Source organism: Aristolochia californica, unplaced genomic scaffold (assembly GCF_029961685.1).
Source record: "Aristolochia californica isolate CCGP_79_NKW_82.1479 unplaced genomic scaffold, dmAriCali1.0.hap1 SCAF_8, whole genome shotgun sequence".
Taxonomy (NCBI): Eukaryota; Viridiplantae; Streptophyta; class Magnoliopsida; order Piperales; family Aristolochiaceae; genus Aristolochia; species Aristolochia californica.
Genome location: NW_027182279.1, coordinates 2,595,600 through 2,607,163, shown reverse-complemented (window position 1 = coordinate 2,607,163; position 11,564 = coordinate 2,595,600). Strand labels below are relative to the sequence as shown.

The window sequence follows — 11,564 nt, the reverse complement described above, 5'->3', positions numbered from 1 at the left end:
GTGGATGGCCGACGCCAACGATATATGCTATGGCTTGGCTGGGGGAAAGTCCTGCACAGTGTGGCACAAGTGTGCGGCTTCGGGCGTCAGGAGTGGAATTGGACTAGGGACGATGGTGAGAGAGGATGAGACGGACAGAATCAGTGCGAATCCAATGAGGGTTGGGAAGGCTGAGAAGGTTTTTGCTGCGTTCGACGGTTCGACGGAAGGAAGAACTACAGAGGGTTTCGAAGCTGGTAGGAGGCAGAGACGGAGAATGGGAAAGAGAAGTTTTTTTCTCTTAATATCGGTGGTGATGGGGGAGAGGGAGAGGCGGATGAAATCAAAAGCTCATCGTGTGGTGGTTCAGCTCGGGAGGGTGTGGTAGAGAGTGGGTTATAGGTGGCGAGGCAAATGAACAAAAAGAAAAATAAGGATGGCAAATGTGGATGATGATCTGCTTTGATACTATGTTCGACGTTGAACTGAACTACATTAGAGGATGAATTGAACCACACTTTTACAATTGATTAAGGTGGTATTTATATAATTTAGAATAAAAAATATAAGTTTTACACGAGAGGATAAATATAATATAGGATAAATACAATGAAGTCTAATCCGATAATTGAAGGGATTATGTTTAACTCTTATCATCCAATGTCCTACTTTTAATACCCACAACAAATCCGAGCAAAGGGTCTACATGTGCCTCAAACGGGCCCATCAGCTAACCGGACTTGGTCTGGTGTGGACTCTAGATCCTGGCCACTATGTAATGTCTAAGCATATAACATTACCTCCATAAAACCGCTGACACAAAATCAACTTTTATTTTTAATTTTATTTTAGGTTAGATTTTTTTCAAAAAAAATCTATTTAATAAGTTAATAGTCTTTTTATATTTATTTTAATAATCATTCTCTATCTAAGTGACTAATTTGGAGTGAATCACTTGAAGTTAAACATTTTTATTTTTTTTAATTCGATAATTTCTTAAATAAAAATTATTTATTTTTTTATAATCTTTTCTTTCTCCCCTTCATTTTTAAAGTAATTGCTTTTGTATGAACTCATATAGAGTTAGTTGATCAAATTAGTATTTACTAGAATTTACTTAGAGGACCATTTTGTGTCGAATCTCAGTGACCAATTCTCTTGTTTTTGGTGTCTTTTCGATTTTTTTATTTTATTCCTACCAGAGGAATAAAAAACTCATTTTTTTTGTATAAAATCGACACAAATACGAAAAAAAAAAAGTGCTCAAACAAGAAAATTTTCTCTTATCCTATTGCACAAACACACCCTCAAATAAAATTTTATTTAAATAAAACCTTAAAAATAAAAATAAAAATATATATTTAACCCATAATGGAATGCATCAAGTTGACAACTCTTAAAGTAAATAAAATATTCTTTCAATTTACTTATTATTCAAATAATACTTTTTCTTTGGAATCATCCATTGTTCCACCTCTTTCACATAGAATATGTTCCTTCCATGACATACCCTCCTCCACAAATTATTCAATTTTGGTTCTAAATCTCTCTCTTTCCCTTAATTTCATTCCTTCTAACATGCACTATATCTTAGTTCATAGTTTTATAATAAATCATTAAGGCCCCATTGAATTTTATATCCCAGAAAAAGCTAGAAATATTTTTCTTAGGATACATATTTTCAAAAAACCTTCAGATAAAATCCTCTTAGTGACTTACTAGAAAATTACATGAAATTTTTAAAAAAATTTCAAGGAAAATTAAATGGACCTATTAGTGCCTTTGTTTTTCCAAAGAAATAAAATAGAAATTAATAATTAATCTCATATATTACCATATTTATTCGATAAATTTTTTAATAAAATAACATTAAATACAAAATTTCCATGAAAAATTATTTAGTGTTGAAAGCATTACAACATCAATTATCAATTACTTATTAAAAAAATTATATAATTTTCATGATAAAAATTTCTAGCTAAAAAAGTGCTTCTAAAAATATGAGGTACTAATAATCTTTAGAAATGTATTTTTATTAGAAATAATTTTCCAACGTTTATAACCAACGGGCCTAAATGATTTGAAAGTTAGAAAAGAAATAGTTGGGAAAATAAAGGGGTAAAACTCTCTTTATTTTGAATAAAACAGATGATATTTCGAATCTTTGTTCAGTCCCTGGTGACATCAATGGAGCCCTAAAAGTTGGCAAAAGAGAGCCGTCACGACTCACGAGCATTCCTGGTAACAATGGTGGTTTACGTTAATTGCACCTTTTTGTACGCAGGCAACAAAAAACGGACTGGAAGGTCTTCCTTTCAAAATCTTGGACATTGAAGACAATTTTGTTCACTAGTCGTTTGATTCGACCAGCTCAGTCATGGCTGGTAAGTCGTAACATAATCAGAGGGAAGGTCGAGCTTCCCCACTGGAAAGCTTAGTCTGACTAAAATATCCTCCAACTGAGAATAATTCCCAGCACTTATAGTCATCCTCTTCGAGAAACTACGAGTCGCGGACCCTTTTTGCCTGTGCCAGGCGGTGTTCTCCTTCTTCCTTTCCCCTCTCCTCCGCTCCCCATCTTCGCCGAGGGTCGAAAAGGGTGAAAGCTAGAAGGTAGGGAAGACCCACGGAGAAAGAGATCATCCATGGCGGACTCGCGACCGGATCGAAGAACAGGTCTCGAAGACGAGGGTCTCCGTCTTTACAACCCTTACCAGGATCTCCAAATCCCAATTCAGAACCTCTACAAGCTCCCCACCGCACCGGAATTCCTCTTCCAAGAGGAGTCCATCGCGCAGCGTCGATCTTGGGGCGAGAATCTCACCTACTATACCGGATGTGGGTACCTTACCGGCGCCGTCACTGGCGCCGGAAAGGGGTTTTTCGAAGCTGTGAAGGCTATTGAACCTACCGACACCTGGAAGCTGAGGGTTAATAGGATCTTGAACTCTTCTGGACACACCGGCCGCAAGTTCGGGAACCGCGTTGGCGTGATCGGGTTGATGTATGCTGGACTCGAGAGTGGGATTGTTTCTTTTAGGGATGATGATGATATCATGAACAGCGTTCTAGCGGGGCTTGGGACGGGAGCGTTGTTTAAGGCAGCGTCAGGACCGCGGTCGGCAGCGGTGGGTGGCGCTATTGGGGGGCTGATGGTTGGCGCTGCAGTTGGGGCCAAACAGATCGTGAAAAGATATGTGCCCATCTAAATTTTTTTATAGCTTCTAGCTCCAAACCATCTTACGGTTTGCTGAATTTCTCTTGGTTTTCGACGAACTTGTTCGTCTGTGGAAGGAAGATACGTTCTTTTCTATTCATTTTTTATTAGTCTATTTAACTGTAGAATATTACATTGGAATGGTTAAATAATAACAGAGAATGAGCTCCGTCCTGAGTTGTAGTGTTTGTTACCTCTGTCATAATCCGCATCTGCGGAAATTTTATATGACTTTTAAACTTGCCATTTGTAAATTATGTGAGGATTCATGGACTCGTTTTTGGGCTTGGTTTGCATCTTCTTTTCGTGTTAAGTGATTATGCGTTTGCATTTGCATCTGTTGGATAGAAATGGGAAGAAGAAAGCAAAATTGTTTGTGCTTCATGGTGGTCATACACGGTTGTAAAGGGAACAATTATACCTCTTTTTGTTTTTTGTTTTTTATAAGTTCAATAGAGTCGAAGAAAACTCTTGGTTCTGCTTCTGTTGTTGGAAAATGTAGTTTTTGTGATTTTGATGGTTAGAACAAGTCGTCCACATTGTAGATGATATATCGGCATCAGCATGATATTGCCGAAGAAGTGAAAATAACCGCCATCCAACCAGCCTTTTTGCAAAGGAATTCCTAGTACTAGGGCCTGGTTGTGGTTTCTCATTGTTTGACAAGATTAGCCTTAATCTTTCCTGTTCAGTACTTAAAGCCTGTCAATTTCCTTTTACACTAAAAAAAAAAACAACAACTCTAGGGAGATCACTTGGAAGTTCCTTTTGGAAGGAAATATTCTGCATATTTGCTATAGAAAGCTGTGATAACATTTGAACGGTGTTTGTTTATGGGCAAACAATTAGGCTCCAATGTCCAACAAAATTCCCATTTGGTAGTCCAACTAGCACTTGAAATGGCATGAATTTTATGATCAGAATGCTTATTTTCTGTACTGAATACCGAACATTTACCATGTGAGATTTCCCATTTAGTCTGAAAACAGAAAGCTTACACTATTAACCTGAATATGTTTTCTTTGTATGTTTGTAGCTCCATATTTCTATTAGCTGGGTAGTTTTGTTTTGGTAGAAAGGCAAGAACCATTGGCTTCTGGACAAAAAGAGATTGATTGGCTAGTCCAGTGGCTTCACACCTGATGGCACTACATAAAAGATATGAGGGGTGAATCAAGTTAAGCAATATATGTTGGAACTTGTCTTCACATTTTGCATCTACTTTTTAGTGATCCTTATGGTTATGATACGTACAGAATAAACAGTTAATTTCTCTATGAATTTATCCTTATGAGCCGTATGATAAGAGTTAAGAGCTGTTTATGCCATGTCATATTTGATGTTATTTCTTGTTCAATGAAGTCGGAGTTTAGCAATGTTTCCTGATACCCAGACCCCAGTTTTTTTTTTTTTTTCTGAGTAGTATCATCCCTGCATTATGGATACAGAAAGATGGGAAATTGCAGCTCTTGCTGTATCTGAAACTTGACATAGATAATAGTTTTGATGTGGAAGAAGGTCAAATCCCAATATTTTTTGGTCCCCATTATAGTTTGTTGTGACGTAGTGGTAAACCTTGATGAGGAATACAAGTCTCAGTTTCAAAATCTGGAGCATGATTCATGTTAAACTGTTGATAGAATCATGAAGTTAAACTCAGCAAAATATCAAGTGTGGGAGAATCAAATTTTACTCTTCATTGAACTAGACGTGGTAAATGGATGTGCTGAAGGAAAGTAGAATAATGTTCTTGGTGTTTTCAGAAGATCTGAGAATGTTATTTGCTCTAAACTTCATTGCCTGAGTGTCAATAGGATGATTTCAAAGCTTTCTCCAATGGCAAACTTATTACCCATTCGACTTGTATTCTTCTTCAGTAGTCCTGGTGGACAGTCCGATTTATGTCGACCGGACCTATCGACATTAATATTTTGCAGTGAGTGCGTCATGGGGGAAATTCCTAGTTCACGCCCTCTCAGCATCGCGATGTCCTTGGCCAGTACAGAAGATATTCATTAATGGCGGTTTTTGGGATGTTCATGAACCCGTTGCGGCACTGGATAGGATCGAACTTCAATCTTCTTCCAATGCCTTCATCGAGCTCGAGAGGAATATGGATATACTGCTCAAGTCTCAAGTCTAAGCTGAGAAAGTGGCGACTATCTTAATACTAAAAGGCTTCTTCAAAATCCAAAGTAACGATAGTGGTAGGTAAGGTTGGAATTACTCGTGAATAAAAAATAAAAATTGCACAAGTTGCAGGTAAGCCAGTGCTGACCTTTCCCTTTCTGACAAAAGCTTAAGCCCCCATGCACCGTAGCACAAGAAAGAGGGGGACCATGGCTGCCTGCAACTCTTCTCCTCAACGGACTTTCAGCCAAATTTATTCCATGGATTGATGGATTTGTACGAACCCCAACATACCCTTTACTGAGGATCTTTTCCGCACTCTGTAGGGTCAATCCCTCCCTTCACTCTCTTCCCACCAATCTCATTTATCACTGCAAAGATATTTGAGCTGGGAAAGAGCTCGTTGATCATCTGCTGCTTCTCCGTAATGGGTTTCTGCAACGTATAATCTGCTCTTTGATGTGGGAAACTGGATTCATCTCATTTACGAGCAACGCCTACAACACATTTGCATTTAGTGGCAGCCTGTGATCTGTCAATACTGTTAAGGCGGAAGCCTGCAACTCCAAAACTAATGTTGAGGGAACAGCACGGATGAAGAAGATGACCATGAGAAGCTTTTTGGTAAAAGGTGTGCCCCCAAAGAGAAGTGTCAACCTCAGTGAGCCAAAAAGTGATAAAAAAGGGAAAATGTGGGGAAGGGCTTGCTAGTTTGGGGACCATTAGAGAAGGCCTTAGTAGAGCAGTAGCTCTGCAAAACTGAGTCTTTAAAGTGCTTATCGTTCGGATCGAAATCTGTTCAAACAATAAAAATTAAAAATAAATGAAAGATCGTGGTGTGAATGAGACTCATTCACCATTGCACGAATGAATCATAATTCATGAATCTATTTACTTCCCAGGTTTAAAGGTACAAAATATTTGCAGTTCAACGAATCCCCCTACAAATCGTTAGGTTTGAAACAACTCTCAACAACTGATCGGTGTTCCAATATTTTCTACTCCAAACTGTTGTTGGCAGACATGGTTTTTATTTCAAGGATGGCTCTCTATTCCCTTTGACGATGAATGAACTACATAAATGCAATCACAGACAGCCAGAGGCAAAGCCATGGGAGAAGCAATGGCGGCCATGCATCATCGTCTCCCCCCCAAGACCCCGGAGAACCCCCTTCACTTTCTCACACAGCAGGCAAAGATATAACAAAAAAAAAAAAAAAAAACTGAGAAGATGGAAAGAACCAGGGCAGAAACTGCAAGACCCCACCATGTGAAAGGCTTGAATTATCCACTGGTACAACCATTAAAGTATGGGATGGTGATAGGCAATAAACTTCCTTTAAACCATCAATAAATATTCTGAAAGGTCGGGTCCCAAGTTGCCCATCAACTTCTCTTTTCTACTACCGCAGTGCTTCTTTTTTAAATTGATTCAAAGATGTCTTGTTTCTTCCCTTAGGAAAGGTTATTAAATAGCTTATAGCTGAGCTCCCATCCGACATTCAACAACTAGACAAGTTGATAATCTATTTCTTGGATGTAGTTGGCTTTCTTCGTTGGGAAGATTGATGAAAGCTCTAAATAAGGTTTGTGGGATCATTTAATACAATATCATATTCGGTATTGAGACCCCTAAAATCTTATATAAAACGCGTACCGATATTGAGAGATAGAGAGAGCTGAATTGAACCACATCTTTGCATTGTTGGAGGCGCACGGAAACTAGGTGGGGTCAAGTTTCTGTTGGAGAGGACATTATAGAGAGGGAGTGACGAGCGAAGAGTATTTCGAACAAAAAAAATGATTTGTTCTGATACCATATGAGAAACTGAATTGAATTATATATTTGTATTGATTAAGAGTAGTATTTATACAATTTATAACATAAATGATCTGAAGATGATCCTCTAATTGGAGTATTTGAATTAATTGCAAACAATCTTTGTTCCTTGATTTTTCCATCCATTTGCTATTAATGGAGGATTGGTTCATGCTATCTACCCCATTACTCTAATGTTTTTTTTTTTCATTTGATTGCTTAGCTTAGATTAGACTTAACCAAAAGATTATTTTTAGGCTTAAGATTTTCTAAGCATTGGCTCGACCGCTTGAGATTGAATTAGGGTTTACATGAATGAATGACCTTGATTTCGTCTCATGTTGAGATGTAAGTGTTAATGCCCCAAATTTATTTTTTAAACATTCATGTTCATGCAGCTAAAACTAGTTTTTTATCGATAGTAATATCATAGGTGGTTAAATTAAATAAGCTTACCTAAATAATTAATAATTCTTAGAAAAACTTCTACAAGTACTAAGTCAATAGGACAATTCCAGGACAATTATCCTTAATGAATCAAGTCAATTCCAAGAGGATAAATCAATAAATCTTTGTAAGGAATGAAATGAATTCCTTTAAAGAGGGTGTTTTTTTTTCTTATGGATGATGTAGGTTTAATGTGAAAACATTTACAAAATGAGCCAAATTAATTAGGGTTGAGATGTTTAGTTTATAGACAAATTGTGATTAGAGAGAGTGAATGAGACCTATTCCTATGAAAAGAGAGATTACTTGCCCTTTAGGGATGGTTACTACCAAAAAAGGTCTACCTAGGCCAGAGGGACTAAAAAGATTGCTTGTGGTTGGTTCCTTATATCCTCTTGATTCACATATGGGTGGTCTTCAATGCTCCAAACCTATCATAGGTACCACATGTAATTGTAACATGTGACAAGTGACACCTATAGTCCTAGTGTGGACTCAAAGGGTTGCATAAATGAACTTTTTTTAATTAGTGCTACCAAATTCAATTTTTATAAGACGGAGGGAACAAGAAATTGGGTCGAGTGTCTCAAGACGTGTCACAAGACGTTGGGTCACGCCATGCCACGTACATGGATAAGTCTGTAACCCATGTGGCCACACTGTCCGGGCAGTTCGGGGAAGAACGGAGAAAGTCGGCACACGTGACGGCAACTCCGAACTTGGCTCATGTGACTTTCTCTCTCGCTCTTCACAACCGGACCTTCCTGCCCTGTTCCTTTCCCGGTCACTGGTTAAAGATGACAATGGCAGAGGAGCAGAAGAAATTGAACTCGTCAATTGGCTCTTTGCCAAAAGGGTTTAGCGTCCACGCGATAAGCAATTAATTACTACCAAAAACTGTTTTCACCCCTTTTTTGGTGAAACTTTGAAAAACCTGGAAAAACTGAAAGAAACCGATTTCCGGAAGACGACGGGACGGGACGGGACGGACGTGATTAGGTTGAATAAAGAAAGTAAAAAACGGAGAAATGGGGATTTTTGGAAAGCGCTGTTTTTTTTTTCAGTTCTAACAGTGTTAACTCTTTTCGAGGGAGATCTTTAAAAGCGGTGGTGGTGGTTTGTGTCTTCACGTTTGCTGTGTTTCTGTCTCCATCTTTTCTCTCTTAAGGGCTAAGCATCGCTGCTCTCTTCTTCTTATATGCGAAGAATTCCTTACTGGTCACCACCAGTTGTCGTCTCCAGCTGCTCTTCTTTGAGTCTTTTCTGCACGACGGAGCAAAGATGGAGAGGTTTTGCGCCTATCCGTCTCGGTTACCTGCTCTTTCCTCTCCGCAACCGAATCCTCCTCCTCCCCCCCTCTCTGCTCTTTCTGCGTCGCCTCTTCCTTCTTCATCTTCTGTTTCTGGTGGTTCTGTGGCGTCTTCGATGCTCGGGAAGCTCGTGTCCGTGATACTTACCTTCATATTTGCAATGGGTTGGTCCATTTTCTCTGATATTCATCTGTTGGTTCTTCTTGCTCTTTGAATTAGTTGTAGAGAACGAAGAAATGGATGTGATTCTGGAAGTTCTCTGTTTCTTTCTTTTTGTTCAGCTGGTTTTAAACCGCCCGGATCAAAGACTTTTGACTGATTTCCGTGTGTGTTTTGTGTTTTTGGAAGGAATTTACTGGTTTTTGACTATTTTTTTTCTGGGGGATTTCCTTAATCGTATGTCTGTAGCCGATAGCCATGAAATCCCTTGTCTCATAATTCAAAAGAAATGCGTTTTTGAACTTCTATCCTTTGATCGGATATGGGTTTCCGCCTTCCAGCTATCTTCATTCCTTGAGTTTCTCGGGGAATAAATTAAAGAAAAACCCGACTTCATTCTTTGTTTGCTATTTATTCAGTTTTTTCTCTTATCAGCATTGGTAGCAATCTCTATTTTTTCTAATATTTTTCATTCTGAAACCTGAATTTATCTGTATTTTCTCTAGTGGGTTCTTTGATCGGGGCGATGACGGGTGCTTTCCTCGGCCAAGCGACCGAGAGTGGATTCTTTCGTGGAGCTGGTATTGGTGCCATCTCTGGAGCTGTCTTCTCAATGGAGGTCTTGGAATCGTCTCTTCACCTCTGGCGGTCCGATGAATCAGGGTTCTGGAGTCTCCTGTATATGGTAATTATTTATAACTCCCATCCTTTCCGTCTCATTCAAACAAACTGGTTGACATTCGCCATAAACTGAAGTCCTCTATTCATTTCAACCGGATGTGAATGCTACAGATTGACATCTTTTCAAGCCTTCTGAGTGGACGACTCGTTCGGGAGCAAGTTGGCCCTGTGATGTTAAGCGCAGTACAGAGTCAGGTACCAAAGCAAACATCTCGAACTGAAATACGAGTCGATGAAGCTCTTTTCTGAGCTTCTGGGCATCTAATTGTCTTATTGCTTTGATGTTATTTCACAGATGAGATCGGTTGAAACTAACTCGGAAGAGATTGTGGACATTTTCTCGACTGGTGGCACAAAAGGGCTTTCGGCGGATTTGCTGGAGAAGCTCCCAAAGATCACGATTACAAAGAAAAACTCTATGGATGCTGCAGGAGAAAAAATGACCTGTTCCGTTTGCCTACAGGTACGTGTTGATTTTTCAAATCTTTCATCAGAAAACACCCGAAAGGTGGAAATTTTTCTTTCCCTCTGAATTTTGTTCCGCTGTTCGTGGTTCTTACCTGCTTGTTCTTCCCGCATTGCAGGACTTCCAACTCGGAGAATCAGTCCGGTGCTTGCCTCTTTGTCAGCACATGTTTCATCTTCCTTGTATCGACAATTGGCTTACCAGGCATGGCTCCTGTCCGCTCTGCAGAAGAGATCTGTAGATAAACATAGTGTAAATTACTGGATGTTGAGAGATGTATATCCACTTGTCAATGAGGCATTAGATTTTTTTTCCACCTCTTTGTTCATTAATCTTTTAATTTCTCCCCCTTTTTGATCCATACTCTTCTGTGTGGATTATTTTTTGCAGTATATAGTACTACGCCCCTGTTCACCATTATCGCTGTTCTGGAACCTTGATAAAAAGCTAAATGAATTAACTGGGTTAAGACACTCCCTTCTTTATCTCTCTGCGTTTTGAGCCCTGTGGTTGCGCATCCATTTTCGATTTCGGATAGCTGGTCAAATCAAACCAGAATCGTCGTTTCTTTTCTCGCAAGCTTGCTTCTTCTTCGTCTTGAAGCATAACGTTATCAAGAAAGATACTACTATAACAACCAGGAAGCGTGATTCAAAAACTTCCGATGCTCTGCTCGAAGCACCTTCCAGCTAACTGATCGCTACAGAATCTGAAATTCGGAAACTTGTACTCATCAGATGGATTCCGCAACTGGGTCATCCATTGTCAGATAATTCAGCGGTAAAATTGCATGGCTTTCGGTGGGTGGTTGGGAAGTGGACAATTTCTGGAGAAAAATGGATAGAACCCCTTTGTTGACCATGGCGATGCAAGAAATTCAAAGGTGACCGACCCACTTCGTGCCTTCTATGATGTCAAACCTGGCCTTCAACCGCGTGAGTCCCACTTCGACTTCAGCTCGTACGGCATTTGAAATATCTGTATCGAGACAGCGGTCTCAGAATGTCGTTGTTTGCCACGCATCGATTCCCAGAACTCCAGGAAAAATCGAATTACTGGGGAGCTCAATGGAGTGAAAGTAAGAGAAGAGATTTACAGAAGAACTTTGCTTTAATGGTGAAAATCATTGAAGAACTGATTTTGTACTTCTGACGGATTGATGAAGGCCTGCGTGTATGTGAATTAAATGCTAAATTTTCTTTCCAAACGAGATGTTGAATCTTTGGGTCAGAATCTCCTGCTAGAGTTATCAAACTGAAACACAACTTTTAAGGAGACGGTAGGCAATGCACTTCTCTTAGGAATTCTTGGATGGAGATTGATTGAAATTTTTAAAACGAGCAGTGAAAGCTGAGT

At 39.3% G+C, this 11,564-nt stretch overlaps 2 protein-coding genes across 2 annotated transcripts; both read left to right on the top strand.

Annotated features, from left to right (window-relative positions):
• Positions 1-2,398: 2,398 nt before the first annotated feature.
• LOC137938905 (mitochondrial import inner membrane translocase subunit TIM23-2-like) lies at positions 2,399-3,674 on the top strand. The gene has a single exon (XM_068784003.1). The coding sequence runs from the start codon at positions 2,625-2,627 to the stop codon at positions 3,186-3,188; it is 564 nt and encodes a 187-aa protein (XP_068640104.1). The 5' UTR covers positions 2,399-2,624; the 3' UTR covers positions 3,189-3,674.
• A 5,041-nt stretch (positions 3,675-8,715) lies between these two features.
• Positions 8,716-10,524, top strand: LOC137938903 (NEP1-interacting protein 1-like). Its single transcript, XM_068784002.1, has 5 exons — positions 8,716-9,066; positions 9,568-9,746; positions 9,854-9,937; positions 10,038-10,205; positions 10,327-10,524. Exons 1-5 carry the CDS (start codon positions 8,874-8,876, stop codon positions 10,447-10,449), a joined length of 747 nt encoding a protein of 248 aa, XP_068640103.1. The 5' UTR covers positions 8,716-8,873; the 3' UTR covers positions 10,450-10,524.
• The last annotated feature ends 1,040 nt before the right edge of the window (positions 10,525-11,564 follow it).

Coding starts and splice junctions, on each gene's coding strand:
- LOC137938905 (XM_068784003.1), top strand. CDS start 2,625: ATGGCGGACTCGCGACCGGATCGAAGAACAGGTCTCGAAGACGAGGGT.
- LOC137938903 (XM_068784002.1), top strand. CDS start 8,874: ATGGAGAGGTTTTGCGCCTATCCGTCTCGGTTACCTGCTCTTTCCTCT. Junction 9,747..9,853: donor TCTGGAGTCTCCTGTATATG/GTAATTATTTAT, acceptor TGAATGCTACAG/ATTGACATCTTTTCAAGCCT. Junction 9,938..10,037: donor TAAGCGCAGTACAGAGTCAG/GTACCAAAGCAA, acceptor GTTATTTCACAG/ATGAGATCGGTTGAAACTAA.